The sequence below is a fragment of the Alexandromys fortis genome, unplaced genomic scaffold (genome assembly GCF_014885135.2).
Source record: "Alexandromys fortis isolate MF-2015 unplaced genomic scaffold, M_Fortis_MF-2015_v1.1 scaffold_18, whole genome shotgun sequence".
Lineage (NCBI taxonomy): Eukaryota > Metazoa > Chordata > Mammalia > Rodentia > Cricetidae > Alexandromys > Alexandromys fortis.
Window position 1 is genome coordinate 18,729,236 of NW_026067897.1, and position 26,961 is coordinate 18,756,196.

The window sequence follows — 26,961 nt, forward strand, 5'->3', positions numbered from 1 at the left end:
CTTCAAATGGATTCCCAAAGCTCGGCCTGGTACTTGGTTGTGGATCTCTGTATCTGGTACCATCAGTTACTGGATCAAGACCATGTGATGATGGTTGGGGTAGTCACCAATCTGACTACAGGGGAAGGCCAGTTTGGGCGCCCTCTCCACTGTTGCTAGGAGTCTTAGCTGGGCTCATCCGTGTGGATTCTTGGGATTTTCCTAGTACCAGGTTTCTCCCTAACCCCATAGTGGCTCTCTCTATCTGAGACAGCATAATTGAGAACTTCACAGGTTTTGTAAAGTGAGCTGAAATGAGGCTTGTCCTAGATAGTTTGGGGCTCTGGTTCTGGGTCGCCTTTGTCTCAGTGATGAGGGAATGGTGTCTGATTCTTGAGGTTGGAAGGCTAATAGTCTATGATATTATGGCATTTAGTGATGATCTAAATATATCAAACAATGCATGCCTTCCCGTTAAGCTAAATAACAGAGAGTACAGACAGCCCTTAACTAAATAGCTTATTTTTTTCTGTACTCCTTTCTTTACTCCACGCAAGGAAATCCCTTTCTTACGGTGGACAATAGGGACTTAATTGAATTCATAGTCAAGAGGATGTTCTCAGTCAAGAAGACACAATGGAATTCTGGGCTGTGCATTCCTGAGTGCTTTGAGTGCATTGCTGAAGCTTTTGGGAGCAGTGTTGTGGCAGACTTTGCCTTCATCAGGGAAGTGTGAGCAGGACGCCACAGTGACTGGCGGATGTGGATGCCATTCTGTGCTAAGGTTTCAAGGCCTAATTTGTTTCTTAGGTTAACTGTGTTTAATGGAATTAGCTGCTCTTTAGATCTGATATGTATTCTACCTTCCTTCATCCACACCCGTCATCCTGCCCCATTTATTGTAATTGTTTTGAGTTAAAGAGAAGCTTAGCAAACATTTCAAATGTTAAAAAAACAAAAAGGAATAAGAAAAGGAAGGAACATCATCAGTGGGTCACTCTCCACAGGTCACCTGTGTAACCCTATCTGCTTCCTCAGAGGCAGTCCCGATTCTGAAGTTGTATTTTTTTTTTAACATCATGTTGCACATATTAAATTCTGTGAACAGCAGTGAATAGTATGGGCTTGCATGTGTTCACCTGTATGCATACATGTGTGTGCTGGGCTGCCCCTGTTCTTTTTTGTGAAGCTCTGTGTTTTTGAGATTTATCAATGTTGATCGTGTGAGTCTGGTTCATATTAACTGCTATCTGGTATTCCATTTTATGCTAAAATTTTTAAAAATCTCATTATTCTTGTCTTTGACTTAATTTTTATAGTCATTTGTGATATCATTTGATATACAGATTTATTTCAGTTAAGAATGAATTCACTTCCTTCTTTTGGGTTGGATCCTATTTTTATATTTAAATTCTATATTTAAAATTCTTACCCCAGGTTCATAAATATATTTTCTAATATTTTCTCCAATTTGTTTTAAACTTCCAGTTTTCCTTCGGCTTTTTAATCTATCAAGAATTTACTTATAAATAATGAGGTAGGATGGGAAACGACTATCTAGCAGATCCAGGAGCAGCCATCAAATGGCTTATCTTTTGGCTGTCAGTTTGAAACATTTCATTCTGCTGATTTCCATCAGTTCCATCTCTGTATCCTGTAATATCCAGGCAGAAAAAAAAATAGAATGAGGTCTGCAGCAAAAATATTTAGATAATCCAAGCTTGAGACTGATGCTGAATTTGAATTATGTGCATGTATTTTTAACTCTATTACATCAGTCTGTGCCTTGAACATCAGCTTGTATCAGCTGCAGGTCGCTGATATTGTTCAAGTATACAGAACATGTATTTAAAATGACTTTGAAATGATGTTTTATTTGTGAATCGCACTCACATGCCATGGCACACAAGTGGAGATCGACTAGAGGTCAGTTTGTGGGAGGCAGATCTCTTCTTCCACCATGTCCTGGTGGTCGGGTTCAGGTAATGAGACTTGGCAGTCAGCTTCTTGGTTCGTCTCATCAGCCCTGAATTTTTTTTTTAATTGTTGTGAAAAGTTCTCACACTGGCAGTGACTACTGCACCATATTATGTATGGATTGGTTTAGTCAATAAGAGGCCAATACCTCAGTGCATCAATTAAGCCAACAGACCACAGTTCAGACTATTGACAGTCAGATCATCTCATCAGACATTGCTTATGGAAGGTCCAGTGCTTATGGCAGAGGTAACCAGGTCCTTGTGTTTGTATCGAAGGCTCGTTACACTCAAGGGTATGTAGGGAGGTGCAGGGTGCATGCCTACAGTGTTTGAGCTGTTGAAAAAAAAAAAAAAAGAATAAGCTTACCCCAAACGGTCCAAGTTAAAAGCCATAGAGAGGGAAATCATCACTTATTAAGATGCAGATTTGTTGAGACGGAGAAGCCACTTGGGACCGGCTACACCATACCACTGAGGGTAGAACTATCTCCTGCATTCGGTGTCTTGTAGACCGGATTGATTGACACAGAGCTCAGCACAGAGGAGGGCAGTTGTTGTCTTGAGTACTGGGAAACCCAGCAGCCAGGAACAGCTGGTAGTAAGATTAGAGGAAGGAAAGAAGAAGGGGAAGATGAAATTATTGAGGCTTGCTGAACAAAGAACTTAGTGTCGTGCGATTCGGTGTCTAGAGAACTCTGTGATGTGCAGCGATTTCTCTTCTGTGGCAGAGTAGCTGAGGGTATGGAGACAGGGGGATTTGAGTCACTTGCCTAGGTTTCTGTAGACCTCAAAAAAGAAATGTAGAGATGGCTCAGAGGTTAAAAGCATTGCCTGTTCTTCCAAAGGTCCTGAGTTCGATTCCCAGCAACCACATGGTGGCTCACAACCATCTGTAATGGGGTCTGGTGCCCTCTTCTGGCCTACAGGCATATACACAGGCAGAATATTGTATACATAATAAATATTTAAAAAAAAAGAAATGTACCCACATACACTTCAGATTTTAGAAATGCATTAGATTGACAAGTTTGTTTTGCCCTGTTTATTTTTGCTTTATAATCCTGAACATCCGTCATCATGGGGGTAGGCCATGATAAACACAAAGCCATTTTACCTCCTGCCGCTTCTGATTAGGACCTCTCAGTATGTAAGTGTCTCCCAGACTGTGGGAAATCACAGGTTCAACTTCCGTTGCACCGATCTTCAGTTATAAAGTGAATCCACAGAGAGAAAGTGAAACAGAGCTGCCCACTGTTTCTGTCCCTGAGTCCCTCTCTCTGGAAGGAGCAGCCATTGACGTGATCCGTGAGTTGTATCACAGATGTCCCTGAGTATAGATAGCGTTTACAAGTTTCCACCGGTCCCTTGGGGGACTGAGTGCAGGAATTCTGGGACTTGATTCTCCTAGGAAAGCCCTCCCAGTCGAGCCCAGGGGTCCAGCTGTGCCCGTTCTCTCATAGGCAGATTTTCTTAGAAATGGGCTTCCAGGACTCACTATTCTGCATTTGGAATTCACTTCATCAAAGATACAGGCGGAAGACTGTCTCCACAGCTATTTCTTACCATCAGTCCTGTCTACCTCTGGTGCTTTCCATGTAGCTCCAGTGTTAGGATTTTGCAGCAGTCTCTGACGTGACCAGTGTTGTCAGAACAGTCTAAAATTCTCAAGGTTTTGTTACAATATTGAATAAAGCGAAACAGAATCCACTTAGAAATCCTGCATCCCCTCACTCTAGAGATTTTTCTTCCTGGTCCTTCCTAGCCATGGAACTGAAGTTGGAATTCCTTCTGCGGCAATTCTGGTTTCAAAGCTTCTGAGGTTGTTTTTTTTTTTTTTTTTTTTTTTTTCCCTTAGCGTTTCTGCTGTGATTTATCTTTCCTTTAGGCCCAATTATTTTTCTCATGTTTACTGTGCAGCTAGGCTATGTATCATAACAGCTAAATACTTTAATTAGTAAATGCAAAGTGTTGATTAACTCTTGACATAAAAACAGTGTTCTGTGTTAAATTTTCGGTGTTCAAAACAGTGCTGACTCCACAGAGAAAAAAAGAATTATTATCTTGTTTTGGTTACTGTTGATTTTATCTTTACTCCCTTCTTTTGTGAGCCATCACGGACTCTTGTCTCAAGGCCATATCTATAAACATGTGTCTTGTAGAAGTGTAGATAAAGCTAGGACTTTCTGGTCAGAATTTCATTGAACACGCATGCACAAGCATGCACAACACACACATGCACACATAGAAGTGTATGCCTAGGAAAGAAGTGTATGTCTGTTCAGTAGCTTTAGGTTTGTATTTCTGTAGTCATCTATCAGAGAGAAATTTTTACCTGAAGAAAACTAAACATGTAGGCATGCGGTTAGAGTAATTGTACAATGTTCTTTATTTTGGTTAGAAGTTGGTTTCTTGTTTTTTTAAATTTGAGATTGGGAATGGTTTTGATTTAGTTGTTTATTTTTTATTTAGAGATTTCAGCCTTGTATTTGAGCTCAGAGACAAAGGATTTCCCCCTCTCTCTTTCCAGACAAGACTGAACTCTACATCTCTTCTCCCGACCCAGCAGCTGGCGGAAGCCACCAGAACATTGCTGAACAGCTTAGGGGGGCTGGCCCAAGAGGTAAGTTGTGTCTTTTCAGCCATAGTGAGCAGACTGGCTCTTATTGTTTTCTTTAGTGCTGGGTTTGGCTGACATGGTCCTTTTACTTTGAACATCCCATGCTATGTCATTAAATTTTAGAAGCACAAGTAATCTAAAACTTACCAGTTTTGGTCTCCATTAGAGAAGAAACTAAAATGCATCAATGTTGCAGAGATAGTTAGTGGTTTAGGGCCCCATGTCTAGTCTACATCTTTCTGTGTGAGCTTCTGCCTGCCCCTAAGTTTTTTCATGTTTGTGAAGAGGAAAATTCTCTCATGCTCCACCTCCCCCTGTGCACTGACTTTGCTTGGCAGTAGATTCTGCACAATGTGTTCAGTAAGGTCATCCGGACTGCCATTGTGTCAAAACACACCTTTGCTAGCCAACTGGAATGCTGTGGCTTTCCTGAAACACCTTCTTTCTTTGCCTTGTGAAATCTGGCCTTTGAGGTGCAGCCTTGGGAATATGGTCTCCTAGTGAGTGCTGGGCTGATTGGCTGTCTCTTAGAGTCCATTCACTCCTGGTCCGGCATCATCAATGGTGCCCTCTTTTCCTGACAGATCACCTTCATGTCACTTTGGTCACATGCCACACAGTTGCTCTTCCTGAGTAATGCTAAAAAATGTATTTGCTTGGTCCACGTCTAGAGATAAAGTTAGTTGCTATTTTCAGAGCCCAACTAGTGACAGGAAAAGACAAGGGCACCACAGGTGGATTATGGTATTTAGACTTCTTTTGCCTATATCATCCACAGGGCACAGTGAGGTACCTTTTATTGTGCCCATTTCACAGATGGCATTGTGGCTGAGGAAGTTAGACACTTTGCCCACAGTCTTCTAGACAATTAATTGGCCTGAATGGAACTTGAACTTGGGACCTAGAAACTCTGAATTCTATGTTCTGCTTTGCTCCTTCCAAGAATCCATCACAAACTCCCGTGATGACTGCCATGGACCAAAGACCCTAAAAGAACTTCTGCATTAGCCAGCCTGGCAGTGGGGATATGAGAAGAGTGAGGGCTGACGTTAACGTCAGAGCTGGGTGAGAGGGACGGTATACAGGACAAGACTGAGAAACCCTGTGGTATCGTAGAAACATAGGTTCTGACCTTGCTGGTTACTGCAGCTCAGCAGTGAGCACAGCAACCCCACTGCCAGTATTTATCTCACATAAAAGTAGGCATCAGAAATAAACAGGTCAGCAGATGGGATAATGGGGATCTGTGCAGTGAAAGAAGAAAAAAAAATCACGTAAGGAAGGTAGAAAGAGTAATGAGGTACCATTTGAAGGGAGTGGGGGAAGTCGCGCCAAAGACAGTTCTGCTGTATTCCTGGAGAAGTTAGGATGCTCCAGGCAGGAAGAAGAGTGGATGCAAAGCACTCGTGCCAGGGCATCCTTGGAGACATGCTTAAGATCCATGAAGGAAGCCAAGGAGCTAGAAGCAGGGGATTAAATGTGGCTTCATGACTGCACAGTGTCTACACACTGGGTGTTGGATTGAGGAAGTTGAGGGGAAGGGAGGTGAGGGACATTGCAACAGATGGAGAATGTAAGGCATTGGTCCGTCCGTTCGCTCAGATGATCTCAAATACAGCCACCCTTCTTGGGCTACAAGATTAAGTGGTTACCTTCTCCTGTGAGTCAAGGGCACTTTGCAGAGTAAGTGTACAGTGTGAGCCATGGTGGTGGAGAATGAGCGAAAATTCTCTCCTCGGGCAGGTGCTGGATGGAGCCACCAGTTTGGGATAACCTAGTAATCAGGTGTTGTAGGTCCCAGCACCACAGACAGAGGAGAGAAGACCAGTTGACCACCGCAGGGAATGACAGTGATTTCAGACACAGAATGTTCTGGAACGTAGCTTTTGGGTTAAGAAAATAAACCGTCTGCTTCTCCTCTCTTGCCCCAACCCTTGCTCTGTCCTTCGCTCTCTTACCCCCCCCCCCGTTTTCTCTCCGCACCCTGACCCCAGCTGTTCAGCACAAAGAGCTGGAGTGACATGAGGCAGGAGGTGATGTTTCTGACCAACGTGAACGTCTCCAGCTCCTCCACCCAGATCTACCAGGCCGTGTCCCGCATTGTCTGTGGTCACCCCGAGGGTGGGGGGCTGAAGATCAAGTCGCTCAACTGGTACGAGGATAACAACTACAAAGCCCTCTTCGGAGGCAACGGCACCGAAGAGGACGCGGACACCTTCTATGACAATTCTACAAGTGAGTGTCCGTGCATACCAGAGCCTCGTCCTCGTCCCTGTCCTAGGTCTAGCCTCCGCCTGCGTCTTGTCGCCCCTCACGCTTTCCTTCATTCTGCGTTAGTAGCAGGGACACTGTCCTCTCTGCTCTCATGACGTTGCTTCTGGGGTGCAGACCTTGACGAGTGAGTCATTCGCGGGTCTTTTGAGTGGGAGGCTGGGTACATCCTGGGTGTTTAGTAGCGTTATCAAAAAAGGTGAACGGGTGATTGATAGCCAGCCTCCCCAGTTTGCCTCATGGGTGAACTCACCCATATGTGGAATTGAAAATAAAATAATAAAAACATAAAACAGGTTTTAGAGAGAGAGAGAGAGAGAGAGAGAGAGAGAGAGAGAGAGAGAGAGAGNTGATAGCCAGCCTCCCCAGTTTGCATCATGGGTGAACTCACCCATATGTGGAATTGAAAATAAAATAAAATAATATAAAACAGGTTAGAGAGAGAGATTGATTGATTGATTGATTGATTGCTGGGACTGAGTGGGTGATGGAGAGATGGGATGTGTTGGTCAGAGTGTTCAGAATTTCACTTATGCAAAGTGAAATAGATAGCATAGTGAGCCAGTGTTCGGTGACACCGTGTTATATGTTTAAACTCTGCTAAGAGAGTTAATGTTAATGTTACTGCACAGACAGACGGGCTGTCTGCATGAAGTGGTGGATATATTTGTTGATTGCACTGTGGTAGTCAATTCACAGGGAATATATGTAGCAGTGTTCTGTTGTTTATTTCAAATTAATATCATTTATCTTTCAGTTAAATCTCAGCAAAGTCAGAAAAATTTATAAAAAGGAGATTTGGGTTCTTTAAAAAAAATTATCATTAGTTTTACTGTGAGATAAGCTTTACAATAAACGCCCGAAAGTGGGTGACAGTATTAATAGTAAGTACAACAACTCCAAGAAAATCTAACATTAAGGCAAAATTTCCTCTTTATAATTCGTCCCATTTAAATTACCTTATCTCATTCTCACAGTAACCCTGCAAGGAAGGTTCTGGAACCTCACATTTCATTGGCTCAGACGTTTTAGTGTCTTGGTTAAAGCTGCATTCCTAGGTAATCCCCAAGCGCTGGGCCTCCAGCCCACACACTTCTGGCGCTTTCAGGTGAACTGTCTCGTTAATGGTGGCATGTGTGTGCACCTTCTCACTCAGACATCCGATCTCGTGTTTGTTCTGTACTCTTAGCCGCAAGACGGTGTTAGAGAACCCCGTAACTCTATATCCACTTAGCACACTTGGGTAGCTCTGTGTGGGTGTGTGTCCTGTGCCTGGTGACAGCCAGGGTTTGGTGTTACAGTTCTGACAATGCCATGTTTTCCTTGAAAATAGCACGCGGCTGAGCCATTCTCTATCGCCAACCGCAGGCGTGTCTTTCAGATACAGAGTGGGGCAGCTTGTGTGTGGTTGTAACACAAGAGCCTCGTGTCCACTGGAGTACCACACTCCAGAACCTTCCAAGTCGCCCTCTACAAGCCTGAGGAAGATGATGGTGTTGGCAGCTTTATGAAGCCATCTACTCTTCCCCAGCCTTCAAATCCATTTAGGGGCATTTCTCATTGATACACAGATAGACCTTAGGCCAAGTCCTTAAAAACAAAAGTTCTGGCTTTGGGGATATAATACAACCAAGAGTGGTTGCGTACCACGAGTGAGGCCATGGACTGATCCCTAGGATGCCCCCCAATTCTGCTGTCTTTATTATTATTATTATTATTATTATTATTATTATTATTATTATTATTGTATCAACTGTTTATCAAACAGCTTACAGAAGTTATATGGTATCTAAAGTAAAGCCCACCTGTTCATTTGAACTTTGGATATATCAGTTTTGAATTTTTATTACTATAAATATACTTGTGATAAGATCTATTAATTGTCAAGGAAATTATTGACATTTCCTTGAAACTACAATCTAAACACGGCCTTCTGGCTTTCCCAATAAGCCTTCCATTCGTTTTCAGTGTAAGCAGCTGTCGGGGCTGGCATGAGGGTATAGAGCTAGAGTTAGGATGGCGTGTGCACATCCCAAATGTCCTTCTAGATGAGCTCCGATCTAAGTCTAAGAAAGGGCCTGATTCTTTCACACATTGAACGCTTTAGAGACCTCACAGGAAATACCTCAGCTAGTTCTCTTTCACAGCTCTGCCAAGTAGATGCTATGAACTTTTCTTTGTACAGCGGAGAAAACTGAGACTCAGATAATTGGAGTGATTCACTGCATGCATAGGTAGAGGAACGGGCATTTGTCCCCTGCACTGACCAGGAGGCTTTAACCTCTAAGGTCCTCTTGGCATCTGGCCATGTATATAAGTGAATGTCTGCCTTATGTCTTCGTAGCTCCTTATTGCAATGATTTGATGAAGAACTTGGAGTCCAGCCCTCTTTCTCGAATTATTTGGAAGGCACTCAAGCCTTTGCTTGTTGGAAAGATTCTGTATACTCCCGACACTCCAGCTACAAGACAGGTCATGGCTGAGGTAAGCTGCGCAGGCTTAGGGCGCTGGCCCCAAGTTCCCCCCAAGAATTAGAGACAGGAAGTGAAGGCACCTTCAGATAGAGTGTGCTGAGTATACTCATGGCCTTTATGAAAGTTTTAAATCATTAAAAAAACCCATGTAACCTTGGGAGCCAGCTTTCTGGCCCTGAGTGTTTGAATTATAGCTACAGGAGGAATTTCCTAAAAAAGAGAAAGGGCTAGGCAGGGATTTCTGGGATGGGTGATTTTTCCCCCCTTCGGGGAACCTTGGAATGCTCACTGCCTCTGCCTCTCTTCTATCTGTCCGGATTCCGGTTCCCTACCTGACTCTAGGTGAACAAGACCTTCCAGGAGCTGGCTGTCTTCCATGATCTGGAGGGCATGTGGGAAGAACTCAGCCCCCAGATCTGGACCTTCATGGAGAGCAGCCAAGAGATGGACCTTGTGCGGGTGAGCGTCTCTTCTACTCACTTTACTTGCTCTGCCTCGAAGAGGTTTCTGGACATCCTCCCAGAAATACCCGAGATAATGATGCTGTAAGTTAAACCAATTGAGCTGCAGTAAGATTAGCTGCATCCGCAGAGCCCCTGCCTCTGTAGAAGCACAGACCAAGGTACAGTGATAGCCCTGAGTAGATCAGCATCAGCATCCCTCATGATCCAATAGCAGTTTTGCACAAAAAAACTAAGTGAAGAGCAGAAAGTGGATGTAGAATTAGGTGATTGCAGGACGCTGAGTCTTTTCACTTTGGCTGTAGTCGTTAAGGTAGGCACAGCGTCTTCTATGGCCTCTCTGTGTCTCTGTAGATCTTAGAAGGAGGTATGGGGACAGAAACGTGATCTGGCATGCAGACAGGTCAAGTTCTGGTTCCCTAGGCACAGGGTGAATGCAGCGTTGCTGCCATGGAGTGGAGGGAATTGCATGCGACATGCCGGGCCACTTGAGAGGGACGAGTGCTCCAGAGATAATCAGGACCTAAAGGAGAGCAGTCTGAGGATGTGGTGTCTCCTTTGTGTCAGCACGAGAGCCATTTAATCACATAGTCCCTGCCTCAGCCCGAGTCGAGGATCATGAGACAGCTTCCTATTGCCATGGTGAGGGAGGCCACTTCCTTTGATTTCTTCTGCTATCAAGAAGCAAGGAAGATTTTTGGCCAGGCTTCTGGCCTTGAACCTTTGTGACCCGAGGGATGCTGGGTTTTAGAGATACCCCCCATCTTTTGAGGGAGCTCTTTGGAAGTTTTGGTATGCTCTGGGGACAGGTTCCTGATCACGGAGCCGCAGGAGCTGGAGGAGCCAGAGTCTCCTTTGATGCAGGTGCTATATCACACCTGTGCAGAATTTCTGACTTGCTGCTTTGACCCCCAAGGGATGTGGGTGAGAAAACGAAGAGCAACAGTCTCTTGCATTCGTGCTGAGTCATAGCACTAGCTCACACTTGGTGCGTGGCTCTCCCTTCAGACCCGGTTCTCTTCTGCCGGATGTATGTGATCGTCCTACAGCAAACACTGTATGCTGTAGGACGAGCGCCTGGCCTTGTTTTCCTGTTGTGAGATCCTTACTTGTATCACTTGGGATTGTTCACTTTCTGAGAGGGAAGGGGTGTAGAGAATTTTAGCTGAATTTGGGCGTACGTAGATGTTTCCCTGCTCAAACAAAACCAAACCAAACAAGCACCCCCCTCCCCCCCAAAAAAAAAGCAAGGTTTCATCCATCGTATAGCTCAGACTGGCCTGCATTCACTGTATAGCCCAGGATGACCTCAAACTCACGGCACTCCTCCTGTTGTAGCTTCCCCCAGTGCTGGAATTACAGGCATGAACCACTGTGCCTGGCCTTCCTGGCTTTTAAATCAAGAGTTTCTTTGGCGACAGCAGCTGGTCATAAACTCTCAATTCTTAAGGGATAGGTCCTTATAAACATGGGGAAGTGTTCCCCTAGGGGCTTCTCTCGGAGAATCCTGGGTGTGGAATAGGAAGTAAAGAAGCAGAGGTGGGAAGGAAAGGCATGACAGTCTTTGACGGGGGACCCTGTGTCAAGCTGAGCATCTTTAACTTCAGAGAAGGGCTTCAGATAGATGGTTTATGAGCAAGTGGGGATGTAGATGCATTGCTGTAGGAGACAAAGAGGTGCAAGGCAGAGATTGTCTGAGTGAGCAGCAAGGACTGAGTGCAGAGGAGGAGATCTGTAATGGCTTTTTATTGTTGCTGTTGTTCATAACTGGACATGGTCCCTCATCTGCAGGCCCAGCTTTCTCCCATTCAGTACTTTATGTGAAATGTCAGGTCCTCTGTTCCTTTCAGGCTCCCTGGAGATGCCGTAGGGTCAGTGACCTCACTGGGTCTGGATGCCCTTTTCCCATACTGCTTAGACACCCCACTGGGCAGGGCTTACCCTAATGCAATCATCCCATCTCTGCTCCTATTTGCTCATTCACTTCCAGGTTATCCGAATAAAGTAGTTTCAAAACTGATATCCCATGCCTCTGTGGACTTTTGTGAGGGACAATTCTGCATCCGTTATACTGGTACCTCACTGGTGACAGTGTACATTGTTATTCCTCTGTGGAAAGCCATTGGAAGCAAAGGTTTCAAAAGGCACAAAGAATGAGTCACGTGCTATACCTTTGTTCCACCCCCCTCCCCCCACGGGGATGTATCCTACGGCAATAATTTTAAAGAAGCCATCGTGGGAGGGACAATGTTATTACTGTAATTGTTACTGTGGGAAATTGGAGATAGGATAGATGCTATGCAGTGCAGGAATAGTTAATGAAATTATAGCAGATACATTCGGTAAAATCATTATGTTCCCATTAAAACGGCGAAAGAGAAGCCACTTAGGAGAAGAGCTTACAAGGTTAGTGAAAAGAAGACTGATTAGGGAAGGTGCTCTTCATCTTCTGGAGACCCAGCCCAGTAGAGCAAGGGCCTCCTGCTTCCCCTGGAAATGGGTATCCGAGCATGGCGCCTGTGTCCATTGTGCCCAGTCAGCAATTGCCCTGTTTCCCTGGCAGTGCGTCCGTGCAGGCCTCGGGTTGAGGACCAGAATGGCATACCTGTGACCTTTTTCACACTGATAGGCGATGGGAGACAGGTCTCCTTTACATCATGGTCCACATGTTCTTGGCTAGGGAAATGCCATCTTTTACTTGGATTCCCCGGCAGTATTTCTTCCCTGAGTTAAGCCTTAGATGTGGGCTTATTTGGCATCATTAGACCGTGTCTCAGATGAGAGGGCAGATACGATGCAGATACGGGGGTGCTGGAAGCAGTGGGCCCGTGTCTTCCAGCCTGGCTTTCCCACCCATTAGCCACATTAACATCCCTGAGGTTCTGATCGCCTGTGTGTGAAATGGGCAGAGTCAAGGCTACACCCTCATGGTGCTGTGTGAGTTATGATGTCTGTAGATCACGCAGCATGCTGTTCTTACTGTTGCTAGAGTTTAAAACCATTAACCACTGTCTGGTACAGAGGGAAGCTGTGAGTTCAGAGGTCTGACTTTGTGTCTCAGCTTGTCCATTCACCTGGCCAATATCAGTCATGCGATTTCAACTTTAGCCTTCATCTTTGTCCAGTAGAAGCCTCGTTCCCGTGTCTTACAAGTGTCTGTGTGGAGATGCACAGACGCAGACCGAGGCTGTGAGAAAGGGAGGGGTATGTGACATTGCAAGCCTTACCATGAACTTGATGTTTTCTGTGCATGCGTTCTTCCCGGAATGGCAGACGCTGTTAGACAACAGAGGCAATGACCAGTTTTGGGAACAGAAGTTGGATGGATTAGATTGGACCGCCCAAGACATCATGGCATTTCTGGCCAAGAACCCAGAGGATGTTCAGTCCCCAAATGGCTCCGCGTATACATGGAGAGAAGCTTTCAATGAAACCAACCAGGCAATCCAGACGATATCGCGCTTCATGGAGGTGAGGGTCTGCTCTGCACATCCTTTAGCAGGAGCTTTTTCCCTTGAGATGTTACAATAAAGTTAAAGGCATAAAGAGAGCCTAGAACGAATGTGTGGTGTCACGCACAGCTATATCCCGCAGGCCTGGAGGACAAGATAAACACTAGATGAACGGCTTCGTGAGTAAATAAACTTACTTCCAGCTTTACTTCAAATAGACTCCAGTGTTTAAATCCATTATCTTCTAGGTGTTCCCATGTGTTGATAATCTCGATTCAAATGGTAATAAATTGTGCTCTTATAAAAGCCGTATTTATGAAACTTATCTAATCTAATTTCAGATAGATAAAACTTTAAAACTTTAATCCTAACATTGATGAAATGGAAAAAGCTGACCAAAACTTTTTCTTATCTGATTTTTGACTGGTTAGTTGCTGTGACTCAGCATTGCTAAGAAAATGGAATAGAATAAAACAGGATCATTTTGCATAGCAAAAAACAGTACAAGTAATGTTCAGTATTTCCCATAAACCTCAGTTCTAAGCTTGGTTGAACCAGGAAAGCTACTTTAGAGAGGACTAGGTGGCATGATTGGGAAATTAGGGCCGCCAGTGCCCGCCTCACCAAGGAGTCTGAGTTATGGCTACAATTGTCTTTCTGACCACCAGTGTTCTAATGAGATGCCTGTCTTGCTTTCTGTCAGTGTGTCAACCTGAACAAGCTGGAGCCTGTTCCAACAGAAGTCCGGCTCATCAACAAGTCCATGGAGCTGCTGGATGAAAGGAAGTTCTGGGCTGGGATCGTGTTCACAGGAATCGCTCCTGGCAGTGCCGAGCTTCCCCATCACGTTAAGTACAAGATCCGAATGGACATTGACAACGTTGAGAGGACCAATAAGATCAAGGATGGGTAAGTTGAAATCAGTCACACCAACCCGGTCTTGCAAAGGTCAGGAACATAGTTTGGATGACTTTTATGACAGGTGGTACTCCATTAGCAATTTGGAAGGAGTTTCAACAACAAAGCAGCAGCAGCAGCATGACTTTGCTAAAACTCCATCATTGCCAGCAACTGTTAATCAAAGGCCATAAAATATTAGTCTTTCTGTTTCAGCATTCTTCTTCAAAAGATTAATCCAAAGGACTTAAAAGTCAGGAAGAAGAAAGAAAAGCCTTTAGGGGTCTCCGGGCTAGGCAGACACATTTTTATAAAAAGAGGCAGACAGCCGATAAAAGCCGAGCTGGCTGGGGAAATTTTAGTATGTGCATCTGATGCCATGTTAGGTCGCCATTAAAGGGGAAAGAAAAACAGATCCACAAGGAGCGTGTTCATGGTGATTATTTTTATTCAAGAATCTATGTACTTGTAACAGAGATAAGAGTAGGAGATAAGAAATAAGAAGAGTAGCCAAGGAAGTGTGGGGCACTGTGGGTACTTGGATTTTCCAGTGTGTGCCTTGTAGGAATGTTTGATCACTTATCATTCGGTTCTAGGTACTGGGACCCGGGTCCCCGGGCTGACCCCTTTGAGGATATGCGCTATGTCTGGGGGGGCTTCGCCTACCTGCAGGATGTGGTAGAGCAGGCGATCATCAGAGTGCTGACAGGGGCTGAGAAGACAACGGGAGTCTACGTGCAACAGATGCCCTACCCCTGTTACGTTGACGACATGTGAGTGTGCCAACAAACCAGCATCTTTATTAAATCAGCAGCTCCATGTGAAATGTGTGTGTCCGTGCATGCTTCTGCACAACATGGGAGTAAAAGCAAGTCCGTAGGAGGCGACCTTAGAGACACTGACCCTCAGGGAGAGACCAAGTTGGATGCTGCCCCCACCCTTAATGTTTAGTACTTAGTAAAGTTACTTAACTTTATTTTACTATTTCCCCCACTATTTTCTGGTTATTAAAGTGATCCCCTAAAGAAATCTTGGATGGCTATACTCTGTCAGCCCGGGTTCTGTCTCATCTCTATCTACTGCTAATGAAGCATTAGGTCATTTGAGAGTCCAGTGGACCTTCCCTTGGTGACCCAACATAGTTTATCCTCCAACATGCAAGAGCTTGGATCTAAGCCTGGCTCTCTGTCTGTGCCTCCAGTTTCCTGCGGGTGATGAGCCGGTCCATGCCCCTCTTCATGACCCTGGCCTGGATTTACTCGGTGGCTGTCATCATCAAGGGCATCGTGTACGAGAAGGAGGCGCGGTTGAAAGAGACCATGCGGATCATGGGCCTGGACAATGGCATTCTCTGGTTTAGCTGGTTCATCAGCAGCCTCATCCCTCTGCTTGTGAGTGCTGGCCTGCTGGTCATCATCTTGAAGGTAAGGTGGCCTCACTCCTTCCAAAAAAGCACAAATTTACCTGTACCACACTATGTACTTAAGGCTTGACCCTTAGGAGTATCGGGCAGGGATTATTTTCAAGTCTTTGATCAGAAGGTTATTCACTATTACAGGTTTGGATGTCTGGAGGAAGAGGCTGAGGCCAACTTTGATATATGGATATTAGGCGGGATCAGTGTCTAGAGAGATGGAGTGCATGCTGGGTCTTGTGGCGAGAGGAATTGAACCATGCATGATTCAGCAGCCCAGCAGGGTGCTCTAAAGAGTGCCCGGGAGAATAGAGAGTTCCAACATTGAACTGTCCACATTCTTATCCCCAAGGCCTGGCATCCTCTTTTCCATTTAGTCAGTTATTGGATGGGGGCTCGCCAGGGAAAGGGGTGTTCCAGGGCCCGGTAGCTCTCCTAGTTATGACAGCAGAGATGCTAACATCTGGATGTCTATTACCTCCCTTAAAGTGGAATCTTGGTGGGGAAGTTTTTGTCTCATACACAAAGCTTGCCTCAACAGTCATTTCACACCAAGATGCCTCTTATAAAAGCTAGTGTTTTCTAGGAGAGAGACAGAGCACAAAGCAAGAAGATGTGGCATCCGTCTTTATACTAGCTACGGTATATTACTCTTGAGCACTCGCTGGTGCCAGCATCGTGTAGACTACATGCTGTGGACTGCCTCATTGTACCTTCCCCACAGTAGCCCACAGTAGCTCAGGGCAGGCCAGAGCCTCACTGAAGCACTTGACAGAACCAGTATTGATTTGTATGCTGTTCTGAACCAACCCTTCTTCTCATGCTCTGGTATCTGAGGGCAAGGGCCTAAGTCTTGTGATAAGGGTAGGGGTCCTGTGGCCAGTGTATGAGAGCTGATAAAGGCAGGCTGCATGTTGACTGGGCCTGCTTCACTGTCCACAGTCACTACAGATGATCTCAGGGCTCAGAATATTCACAGCTATTTAGTTGTGTGCATGAATGAAGACTTTGTAGCTACCAGGGAAAGGTTAAGGTTGGCTGGCCTATTTCTAGTTTCTTGGAGAGAAAGGATGTGTGGGCTGTTGTCTTACATAACATTTTCTTAGAGGCAGTCATTGTCCTTAGACAAGGAGAAGCCAGGTGTCATTATCTCTGTGAGAAATAGAGCAAAATTGTCCACTGAGGTCACGTACAAGGTCATGGACTTTGCGCGTACCATAATTCTGCTGTGATTTTTTTTCCCCTCATGTGTAGTCTCAAGTAGCTTATTTCTCCTGGGTTTGATTTCTACTTCAGAAAATGGAACAACGTGGTTCCCCTACATTATCTCTGAAAGAATTATGAGTAAAAACCACCATTAAGATCCCATGAGCGAGTGACTGGGCTTGCCGAGGCCACACGCTTATCCAGGCTCTTCCTTTCCAGTTAGGAAACCTGCTGCCCTACAGTGACCCCAGCGTGGTGTTTGTCTTCCTGTCTGTGTTTGCCGTGGTGACCATCCTACAGTGTTTCCTCATTAGCACGCTCTTCTCCCGGGCTAACCTGGCAGCAGCCTGTGGGGGCATCATCTATTTCACGCTCTATCTGCCCTACGTCCTGTGTGTAGCCTGGCAGGACTACGTGGGCTTCTCCATCAAGATCTTCGCTGTGAGTAATTCTGGTCTTTCCAGACCCGCGGCCCCTGGGGGTTTGACATTCACTCTGTTCTCCTCCTGAACTAAGTTGGTTCTCCTTTGCCCTTATAGTGAACACTGGTTGGATTTGATTTTTTTTTTTTCTTCCCAGAAATCAGATTGTAACTGGTTGGATGTAAATAACATTGGGAAATGGATCTAGTAGAGACAGTAGATATCATGACTGCCCCTTGGCTTCTAGCTCTTTGGTCATAATGAGCTCACAGCAAAATCATGACCATGGCTAGCTTGAGGCCCCAAGTGGTTCATTAAATGACCCGCATCTTTCTTGTATCCATACTGGTATTTGACTTGGGTGATATTTTCTGAGCTGAACAAGACTCAACATGACTGCCCCTGTACAGATCCCTGATCAGGACATTTCCCCTCCTCTTTGCAGTGTAGGTGTGGTCTTTGAGCATGTGAGAACCCCAGTAAGAGCCACTCACTCACTGCCCCATGGGTCACTGCTACGATATTAGTAGGCTCTCAGCGTGGGGCCAGTACCTCAGGCTGAGTCCCATGAATGTCAAGCCTTAAAGTGGCTCCTCTGATCCTAAATATTCAATGACTGATCAGGGGGAATGTCTTGGATGAACGTCAGTATGCAGCTGAATGTAGGAATGACAGATCAGGGGAAAAAGTCTTTGATGAACGTCGGTATGCGGCTGAATGTAGGACAGGATTTTTGTGCCTTGGAATATCCTGGGAAGCGTACAGTTCTCAAAGTCTCCCCTGCTCTCTCGCGTGCATTCCTCAAATGTCGTGCATAATGTGTGCTTGTAAATGAGATCGTTTCGGATGCTGCTGGAGAGTCCGCATCTCCAGAGGGAACATCTCCAGGAGAACGCTTGCACGCCTTATAATTGATGTCAATCGCAAACTCGAATTTCTCAAGGTAGAATTTACTTTAGAAGAGAAAAGTGAGAGAGAAGAGGACTAAGACCCTTTACCGTTGTTCTTCCTCTCAGAGTCTTCTGTCTCCCGTGGCTTTTGGATTTGGCTGTGAATACTTTGCCCTTTTTGAGGAGCAAGGCATAGGGGTGCAATGGGACAATCTCTTTGAGAGCCCGGTGGAGGAAGACGGCTTTAATCTCACCACCGCACTGTCCATGATGCTGTTTGACACCTTCCTCTATGGAGTGATGACGTGGTACATCGAAGCCGTTTTTCCAGGTACACCACGCTTCCAGACCGCTTTGGCTAACTGACTTTGTCTGCCTATAGATCTGTCCTTTCTTTGTGTTGCAATTGCTGAAGGCTGAGGGGGAGGGGGGTGTCTCCCAGGGAGTGACTTTAAACCCGCGAAAAGCAAACGGTACAAGGAAAGTCACCTGTGCTGAAAGTGCATCCGTTAGTACCACGGGGTCATGCACGCTTGAGCCCAGTGTACCTGGTACTGCGCAAAGAACTTTACACCCTCTGGTTCCAGAGATTGCTTTGGGCTCTTGCTGTAGGAGAGATCTAGCTGAGAGTTTAAGTGATTTGCCTGAGGTAAGATGGCTGTTAAGTGTTGGTGCTTAGAGATGACCCCAGTGGGACAACATTGGGTCAGAGTCTGGTAGATTCCTCTCGGTGCTGACTGGGTTCTGGATTCTTTGTCTCCAGTGATAGAAGCCTTAGGAGAGCTTCTGGTTCTTAGTTATAGGTTATGATATATATATATATATATATACACACACACACACACACATACACACACACACAAATCTTTAGGTCTTAGCACTTACACATGGTTTAAGTCACATTAGTATTCAGTAACAATTTTGATGTTCTCTTTGGGATACATTTCCACACAAGATCAGATTTTAGGAGGCAGAGTTAGGCTTTTGTTCACCCTCTGACTCTCTTGCAAGGAAGTCTATGTGTAATTTTTTTGAACCTATCTGAATTTTGACCCTTCCTCCATTGAGTATACAAATTGCATCGTATAGATTGAGATTCAAATTCTGAATCCATATTTACTGGGTAAGTGACCTTGGGTAGGCTACATGGCCTTCTCTACATGGCTCATCTCTAAAGTGAGGATGGTGTTGCCATCTGGGGTTGTTGGGAAGCCATGGGGAGGAGCAGAATATATGATCTACATAGTAAGTCTGAGCAAGCATTAGTGGTCTGCCTCCACCTCAGTGCCAGTCTATTGCTTCCCCCAAGACTGTGTAAGGAGGAAAAGAGTCTGGCTAGAAAACGTCAGAAGTGCTCGGATGGCACCAGCTTGGATCATGCCTGTGCATTCCTTTCAGGGCAGTATGGGATTCCCAGGCCCTGGTATTTCCCTTGTACCAAGTCCTACTGGTTCGGGGAGGAAATTGAAGAGAAGAGTCATCTTGGTTCCGGCCAGAAAGGAGCATCAGAAAGTAAGTACCCTGACGTGCACTCCCTACACTTGGTGCTGCTGTCCCACTAGGGAAGGCCATCTCTCTTCTGTTTAAAAACATTCTAAAGCCACAGTTGAGGCAGAAAATTCCCATGCAGTGCTCTCTTTTCCAATACACCCATGCCATTGCTGTCTTCACTGGCTTAGTGGGAATCCTGCAGGGCTCCTGAGGAGCCGTACCGTCGTCTCCCCACTTGTGGGACAGAAAGTATAGTGTGGTCAGTATACCCTTGTTTTTCCTTCTTAGACAATTGTGCTGGCATGCGAAACCAGGAGGAATGAGGAGTTAGCCATGATTGTGGACCTAATCTCTCTGCCTGCCTGGCTGTGGTGCTCTATGCCAGCAATGGTATAGGTGGATGCCAGGTGGCTGATATAGACTCAGCTTGTACTCCATAGCTTCTTACCCTTCTTTACACAGGACTCTAACCCTCTCCTATTCCTGACTACCAGTAGAGATGCCTCGGTTATCCAGGTTTTGTGTTTGTGTCTTTGTGCTCAGTATGGCTTCCTTCTGCATTGAGCATAGTCAGCTACCTTTCTGTACTGTCAGACGATCTACTTCTTCCCTGCACCATCAGTAGATCTGCTTCCTTCCTATGCCATCATAGGTTTCTCTTCTGTCCCCTTCATTGGGTCTCTGGTGGTTAAAGATGGTACCCTTCATGTGGTGCCCCATGCACCGTCCTGCTCCTTTCCCCACTGTTCTCTTCTCCTGCAGTGCCTCTCCCTGTGTGCCTGGACCATGTCGTGTTCTTCCACATCCAGACCTTGTCTACAGGGCTTCCTCCCACAGTGCAGCCTTTTCTCCCACTCACTTGCCTGACTTTCAAACTCTTCCTTTCCTGCTCTTCAGCCTCCGGCCCAGCATCCCCTTCCCTAGGCTGCCTGTCTGTTCTCAGCCCTCAGTTGCTCCCATTCCCGAACAACCACCCAGCCACACAAAGGGCTCTGCTTATTTTGCACTAATAGACTCACAAGGCGTTGCCAGACAAGCGTGTGAGGGGGTTCCTTTATACTCTTCATGGCTTCCCCCAAGGTAGTAACGCCGTGCATAACTCAAATGTAGTTTCCAAACCTAGAACAGAAGGATAGTTTGAAGCTGGCATTGGTGCAGTTCACAGACCATTAGATTCCTCATCTCACACTTGGTTTTGAGGTCTGAAAAATTTGATCATGTGTGTAGATTTTTGCTCTGTCTTATCAGTCAAGATGCAGAACTGTTTCGTCACTCCAGAGATCTCTATTGATACTGCATAACAGTCCTGGCTAGTTCTCCCTTCCGCTTTACTATCTGATGTCTGTTAGCCGTGTATTTCTTACTGACCCTTACAGTTTTGTTATTGCCTGGATATTATGGAGATGGAACTGGGTAATAGGCAAGTTTTGAGAGTGAATCTTTTCCTCACTCAGTATAATCCTTTTGAGATCCGCTATGATGCATTTTAATAGTTTATTGCCTTTTCTTACTGAGGAGTATTCTATGGTATGAGCATCAGTGACACTTTTAGCTATGTATTTTAAAGTGACAGTTGGCATCCTGCATTTGAATCATCTGTGCAGCCCATTTTTATTAACAGACTAGTGTTCTAAGTTCATCCCTTGCATCAGCACGCATGCCCCGAAGGGCTTTAATTATTTTATCTTCTGTGTATGTGCAGTGTTGAGCAGGGAGAGAAGCTCGTCCCGAAGGGCTAAGCGCTGACTTTTGTATTTGGTCACTCTGCTGGTCAGGTCAGTGAGTCCTGCGGGTTCACCTCTGTCTCTCTTCTCCCGTCACAGTCTGCATGGAAGAGGAACCCACTCACCTGAGGCTGGGTGTGTCCATCCAGAACCTGGTGAAGGTTTACCGAGATGGCATGAAGGTGGCTGTGGATGGCTTGGCGCTCAATTTTTACGAGGGCCAGATCACCTCCTTCCTGGGTCACAATGGAGCGGGGAAGACCACCACCATGTAAGAAAAGGGGTGTGGCTCTCACAAGATTTGCTGCGGGAAACCCTGGCTTAGAAATGTAGACCTAAGGCCACTAAGGAGAGGTAAGACAGGGTCTACCTGGCTCTTGAGTTTGTTCCTCTTGCCCTCAGGTCAATCCTCACTGGGTTGTTCCCCCCAACTTCTGGCACCGCCTACATTCTGGGAAAGGACATTCGCTCTGAGATGAGTTCCATCCGGCAGAACCTGGGCGTCTGTCCCCAGCATAATGTGTTGTTTGACATGTGAGTAGCAAAAGCATACAGAGCGCCACCCTTTCCGGTGTGTGACCCGGGAGTCCTGGTGTTCTCAGTAGAGTGGTACTCAAGAATTTCCCTTCTTGGGGTGCAAGGTGGAAGGTCCTACCTCTCATGGCCCAAGGTGGCCAAGTTACCTTTTGATTTCAGAGGAAAAAGGAGGTGAAGTTGTCTTAATGTTCTCTTATCTAAATCCAGTTACTTGGGCTTCTGGGCTTCCCAGGGTTCTCCCTTTCCTTAGACTCAGACCTTGAGACCCGTTGAGGGCCATTGACTCCAAGTGAATCCTGAGCCAACTTGGTTAACAGAACAGTGAAGTGAGAACCATCTGATAAGCTGGGATTTCAAGTTTTAACTCTAAGAAGCCCTGTGACCAGGCCTGCAAGGAATAGGATTTAAACGATCCATTATCTCCCAAGCAGTTCCTATGATGGCCCATTATCTGTGTACCCTGAGTTCTTCCTTCTGGTTACTGTTTCTAGAAACTGACTATTTTTCAGAGGCAAGGACGAGCTGGAAGAGAAGAACAATAGGCAGGGGACATACATCCTGCAGAACTCAGGGCTGACTTACCCCTCTGTCCTCCAGGCTGACCGTTGAAGAGCACATCTGGTTCTATGCCCGCCTGAAGGGGCTCTCGGAGAAGCACGTGAAAGCAGAGATGGAGCAGATGGCCCTGGATGTCGGCTTACCCCCCAGCAAGCTGAAGAGCAAAACCAACCAGCTCTCAGGTGAGCCCTGCGACCTTCCTTTTCCATCTTCTTTTCCTTCCTCCTCCAGAAAAAGACCCCAAGGTCCAAGACTGGGTGGGTGGTCCCAGTCGCCTGTCCCCCCTCCGTGTCTCCAGGTCATGGTAGCCTGTCCTCTCTATGCTCTGTCTCCAGCTGGACGCCTGCAGCCGTCTCTCTCCACCTCTACCCCCGCTCACCATGTGAGGTTGTGCGTTGCTCTGTTTTGTAGGCGGGATGCAGAGGAAACTGTCTGTGGCCTTGGCCTTTGTGGGTGGATCCAAGGTTGTCATTCTGGATGAACCCACAGCAGGTGTGGACCCTTACTCTCGCAGGGGAATATGGGAGCTCCTGCTGAAGTATCGACAAGGTACACGCTCTTATTTATTTCCGGTCATGAAGCTGGGGTGCAGGGTGGCTCTTGAGTGTTGTGGCTGTTTTTGTTAGGGTAACAGAATTGCTTCTCAAGAAAAGTATGGCACCTCCTTACCCAGGGCCTGTCCTGGGAGAGGGAGGAGGCCTGGTTTGTGTGATACTTAAAGCTTATGTTTCATTATTTAAGGGCCGACCCGGAGAGCAGAAAGGGCATAGGCACACATGTGTGTGTAGTTACGCTGTCCTGTAGTCTAAGACTCATGAGCACAGAGTCTGTGTTCTTGTTTGTTTTGCCCCGACCGAGGGGGAATGTCTGTAAACCTCTTAGCCCATTCAGTGGGACAGGTTCCCAGATAAATATTACCCCCTTTTCTGTAACAATGCAACAGCTGTACCCCAAACTTGGCCATCCTGGGGACATGCCTACAGAGGTTAAGGGCCTCCTAGAGATCCTTCGCATATGCGACATCTCTGTTGTCCCTGCCATTATGATCAGTGAGAATGGACAGGCCCCACGGTTACATCTCCTTGTGTCTGTGCCTGGCAGGCCGCACCATTATCTTGTCCACACACCACATGGATGAAGCCGACATCCTGGGGGACAGAATCGCCATCATTTCCCATGGGAAACTGTGCTGTGTGGGCTCCTCCCTATTTCTGAAGAACCAGCTGGGAACAGGTTACTACCTGACCCTGGTCAAGAAAGACGTGGAATCGTCTCTCAGTTCCTGCAGGAACAGTAGCAGCACAGTGTCGTGTCTGAAGAAGGTGAGCGGCAATCTCGAGGCTCGGCTGGTTGTGGGGACGAGGCAGCCAGGACTTGTTGGCTTAGACGGCTTGTGCATCTGTGCCCCGCGTTGCCAAGATGTGGCGGCGTTCCTCTTGCTTTGCGGGCCTGTTGTAGTGCATCACAGCTGGCGCGCGGAAGGCCCGGGAGACCGCTGTTCCAACCGCTAGTTCTGTTGCAGCCCATTCTAGTTTCCCTCTGGTACTAACCCTGAGTGATGGAGAAAGTTCTTTGAGGGCTTTATTCTGTCAAAGGAAAGAGACTTGCCAAGAGGTAAGAAGAGCCTTGGCTTCAAAATGCCCTGCCATTCCTGATTATTGCCTTTAAATCTCATTGACCCTAACTTTGGAACTATGAAACATCGAATATCTACTATACACAGCCTTACGCCATGTATAACATGTGGGTTTAAGAGACAGTAATGGTAATAGTCCACTTTCATTCTAATGTTTTTTCCACATCTTCATCTCAACATAGAGAGTGATGCAGGGAAGACAGCATTATGCTTATAGTCTCAGATGAAGCAGGTGAGCCTTATAGGAGTCTGTAGCGTAGTCAGGGTCTGCCAGCAAGTACATCACGGTCGGGACTAGAACCCTGGATCTGGTTTGCTTCTCTTTTGAGATTTCTACGTGTAATCAAACCATACCACCTACCTGGGCCCTGCCCCCAGCTTTGAACTCTTAGCTGCTTAACTCTCCTTGTAGCTGGAGCCTCCTTATTCACTTACTCAGGTGAGTTCTGAGGACTGGCGACATCAGGCTCCACTGGGAATTTGGTAGAAACATGGTGACCTGAGCCTCGTTGTTGAGACCGACTGAATCCGTATCTGCATGTTAAGAAGGGTGCCTGAGCAACTGAATGCGTATTACCATTGGGTAACATGAAACTAGATAAGCGGTCAGGTAAATCCCTTGCTGGGACTGTGGGCAAATGTCCCATGGCAGCATTGATCTAATGTCACACGGTTCTGTTGACTGTCAGTGTGCTGACCTCTTTTACCGTAGTCAGTCAGGCTAAGAACACACATAGAACCCACACCCCATAGCAGGGGCCTCTGAAACATGGCTGCCAGCTGCACACTTTGCAGGGCAAGCTTTCTGCTCTGGCTGTTGTCAGTAGAACTTCCTGGATGCTCTCTCCCTCAAAGGTGGTGGTGTCTATACCCGGCTCGCCCCCTGACCCGTTCTCACCTCCTTCTTTGCCATCAGGAGGACAGTGTTTCTCAGAGCAGTTCTGATGCTGGCCTGGGCAGCGACCATGAAAGTGACACGCTGACCATCGGTAAGGACTCTGGGGTTTCTTATTCAGGTGGTGCCTGAGCTCCCCGCAGCTGGGCAGAGTGGAGGCGGAGGAGGAGAGGTGCAGAGGCTGGTGGCGCTGACTCAAGGTTTGCTGCTGGGCTGGGCTGGACCGGGTGGTGGAGGGAGTGAATGCAGCTTGGTGGTGGCTTGGCCTAACGCTTGCTGGGGAGCATGGGGCTTGGTCTCGGGGCTGGAAGGGCAGTATCCCAGAGAACAGAGGTGACCGGGAGTCTGGGGAATGCCTTGGGAGGAGTGGTTCCTGGATGAGATGTTGGAGGGCCAAGCCAGCAGGAAGGGAGTTGAACTCAACATATAAGAAAGGTGAGAGCCTAGGAGATGAAGAATAGCATTTCCATTTCCCTCGAGCAGTGCCTATGAGGGACCAGTATCCCCAGCGGCATATGGAATAAAAATACTGAGCTGGCTGTCTCTACCCAGTCCCAACAGCTGGCTTTATGCAGGAAGAGTTCCACTCTCATAAACTGTTTGATTAGCCATCTTCAGAAGTAAATAAAGAATAGCCTTATCTGAAAGTTTACAGAAGGGCAGAGTCTTTATGGTTTACAAATTCCTCTTCCATCGAAGAGTCCTGGTACATACACAGTAGACACGAGGTTTCAATCTCTGGCCCATATCCAGCACCTACACGTGTCCCCAGCTTTGGTGACATAAAGGAGGATTAGAGACAGTCTCTTCTCTCTTGGAGTTTTCAGGCCAGGACGAGCGGGGTGATGGGTTTTGGCATCTTAGGAATATGGTGTCTCCGTAGTGCTTCTGAGATGCAGGCAGAGGGTGAAGGCAGGGACTGCTGGCTCTTGCTGTAGAACAGAGATGACCAAGTAGCGCCACGCTCTTGTCCCCGCAGATGTCTCTGCTATCTCCAACCTCATCAGGAAGCATGTGTCTGAAGCCCGGCTGGTGGAAGACATCGGCCACGAGCTGACTTACGTGCTGCCGTACGAAGCTGCTAAGGAAGGGGCTTTCGTGGAGCTCTTCCATGAGATTGACGATCGCCTCTCAGATCTGGGCATCTCCAGTTACGGCATCTCAGAGACCACCCTAGAAGAAGTAAGCGGGCAACAGTCCCAAGGCCAGGGAGGCAGCCCACACTTGGAACGTGACTGCTATAGTGTTGGTTACCGAGATTTTAACGTTTGGGTAATGCCAGCCCCAGTAAGAGTGTAGTGCCAGAGAGCAGTGTATAGAAGTATCAGGACTGCTCCCTGGTGTGAGCAGTATTGTGACCTATGGTGAACACTCATATATAGTAAATGGCTAACATTTGTGGGCAGTCCACTGGAGCCAGGTGCCAGTAATTTTTTTTACCTTGTTTATTTAGTTTAGTGAATATAATTTACTTACAACATTTCTCTCTTCCTCCCCCACCCTCCAAACCTTCCCATATATTTCTCCTGCTCTCATTCAAATTCATGGCCTCTTTCATTTTATTATTTTTGGATTTTGTATTTTATATTTTTAAATGATGTTTTTACTTACTCTTTGGAGAAATATATTTTGGGCATATTAATTCCCCTCTTCCAATTCCTTCCAGACCTACTCCCTACCTCTCTACCCATCCAAAACATATTCTCTCTGAGAAAAAAAAAATGAAAAAACATAGAACCCATTTGTGTTGGCGAACTCCCCTGGGTGTGGGCATGCCCTGGAGTGTTGTTCAGTACACCAGTGTCACTTCATTGATGGTGTTGAGTTTTAAACATTAAAAGCTCATGTAATGATCATAGAATGAAGATTAATAGTGAAGGAAGTTGATCTGGGATTATGAATTAGCTTTGGGACTTCAAAGCCCGGGTTATCTTCACTATCTAGCGATGCTTCTCGGACCCTCACAAGCCTTGAAGCGTGGAAGGGGTGTAAACATTTCTGGCTTGGCTGGCACCTGATGTAGATTGTGCAGCAGCCTCATCTGTGCTGACAGTAAAA

At 46.4% G+C, this 26,961-nt stretch overlaps 1 protein-coding gene across 2 annotated transcripts in view; it reads left to right on the top strand.

Annotated features, from left to right (window-relative positions):
• The window catches only part of Abca1 (ATP binding cassette subfamily A member 1), a 114,867-nt gene that overhangs the window by 56,305 nt on the left and 31,601 nt on the right, over positions 1-26,961 (top strand). Inside the window, exons 8-25 of one of the 2 annotated variants that reach the window (XM_050164778.1) lie at positions 4,486-4,578; positions 6,570-6,810; positions 9,191-9,330; positions 9,663-9,779; positions 13,055-13,252; positions 13,937-14,142; positions 14,727-14,903; positions 15,332-15,554; positions 16,970-17,191; positions 18,189-18,393; positions 19,461-19,574; positions 21,377-21,548; positions 21,680-21,811; positions 22,412-22,554; positions 22,784-22,921; positions 23,474-23,694; positions 24,925-24,997; positions 25,883-26,085. In XM_050164778.1, the coding sequence (XP_050020735.1) occupies positions 4,486-4,578; positions 6,570-6,810; positions 9,191-9,330; positions 9,663-9,779; positions 13,055-13,252; positions 13,937-14,142; positions 14,727-14,903; positions 15,332-15,554; positions 16,970-17,191; positions 18,189-18,393; positions 19,461-19,574; positions 21,377-21,548; positions 21,680-21,811; positions 22,412-22,554; positions 22,784-22,921; positions 23,474-23,694; positions 24,925-24,997; positions 25,883-26,085 (3,018 nt within the window). Of the gene's footprint in view, positions 1-4,485; positions 4,579-6,569; positions 6,811-9,190; positions 9,331-9,662; positions 9,780-13,054; positions 13,253-13,936; positions 14,143-14,726; positions 14,904-15,331; positions 15,555-16,969; positions 17,192-18,188; positions 18,394-19,460; positions 19,575-21,376; positions 21,549-21,679; positions 21,812-22,411; positions 22,555-22,783; positions 22,922-23,473; positions 23,695-24,924; positions 24,998-25,024; positions 25,104-25,882; positions 26,086-26,961 lie in introns of both variants that reach the window. The other variant, XM_050164771.1, reaches the window with a different exon arrangement.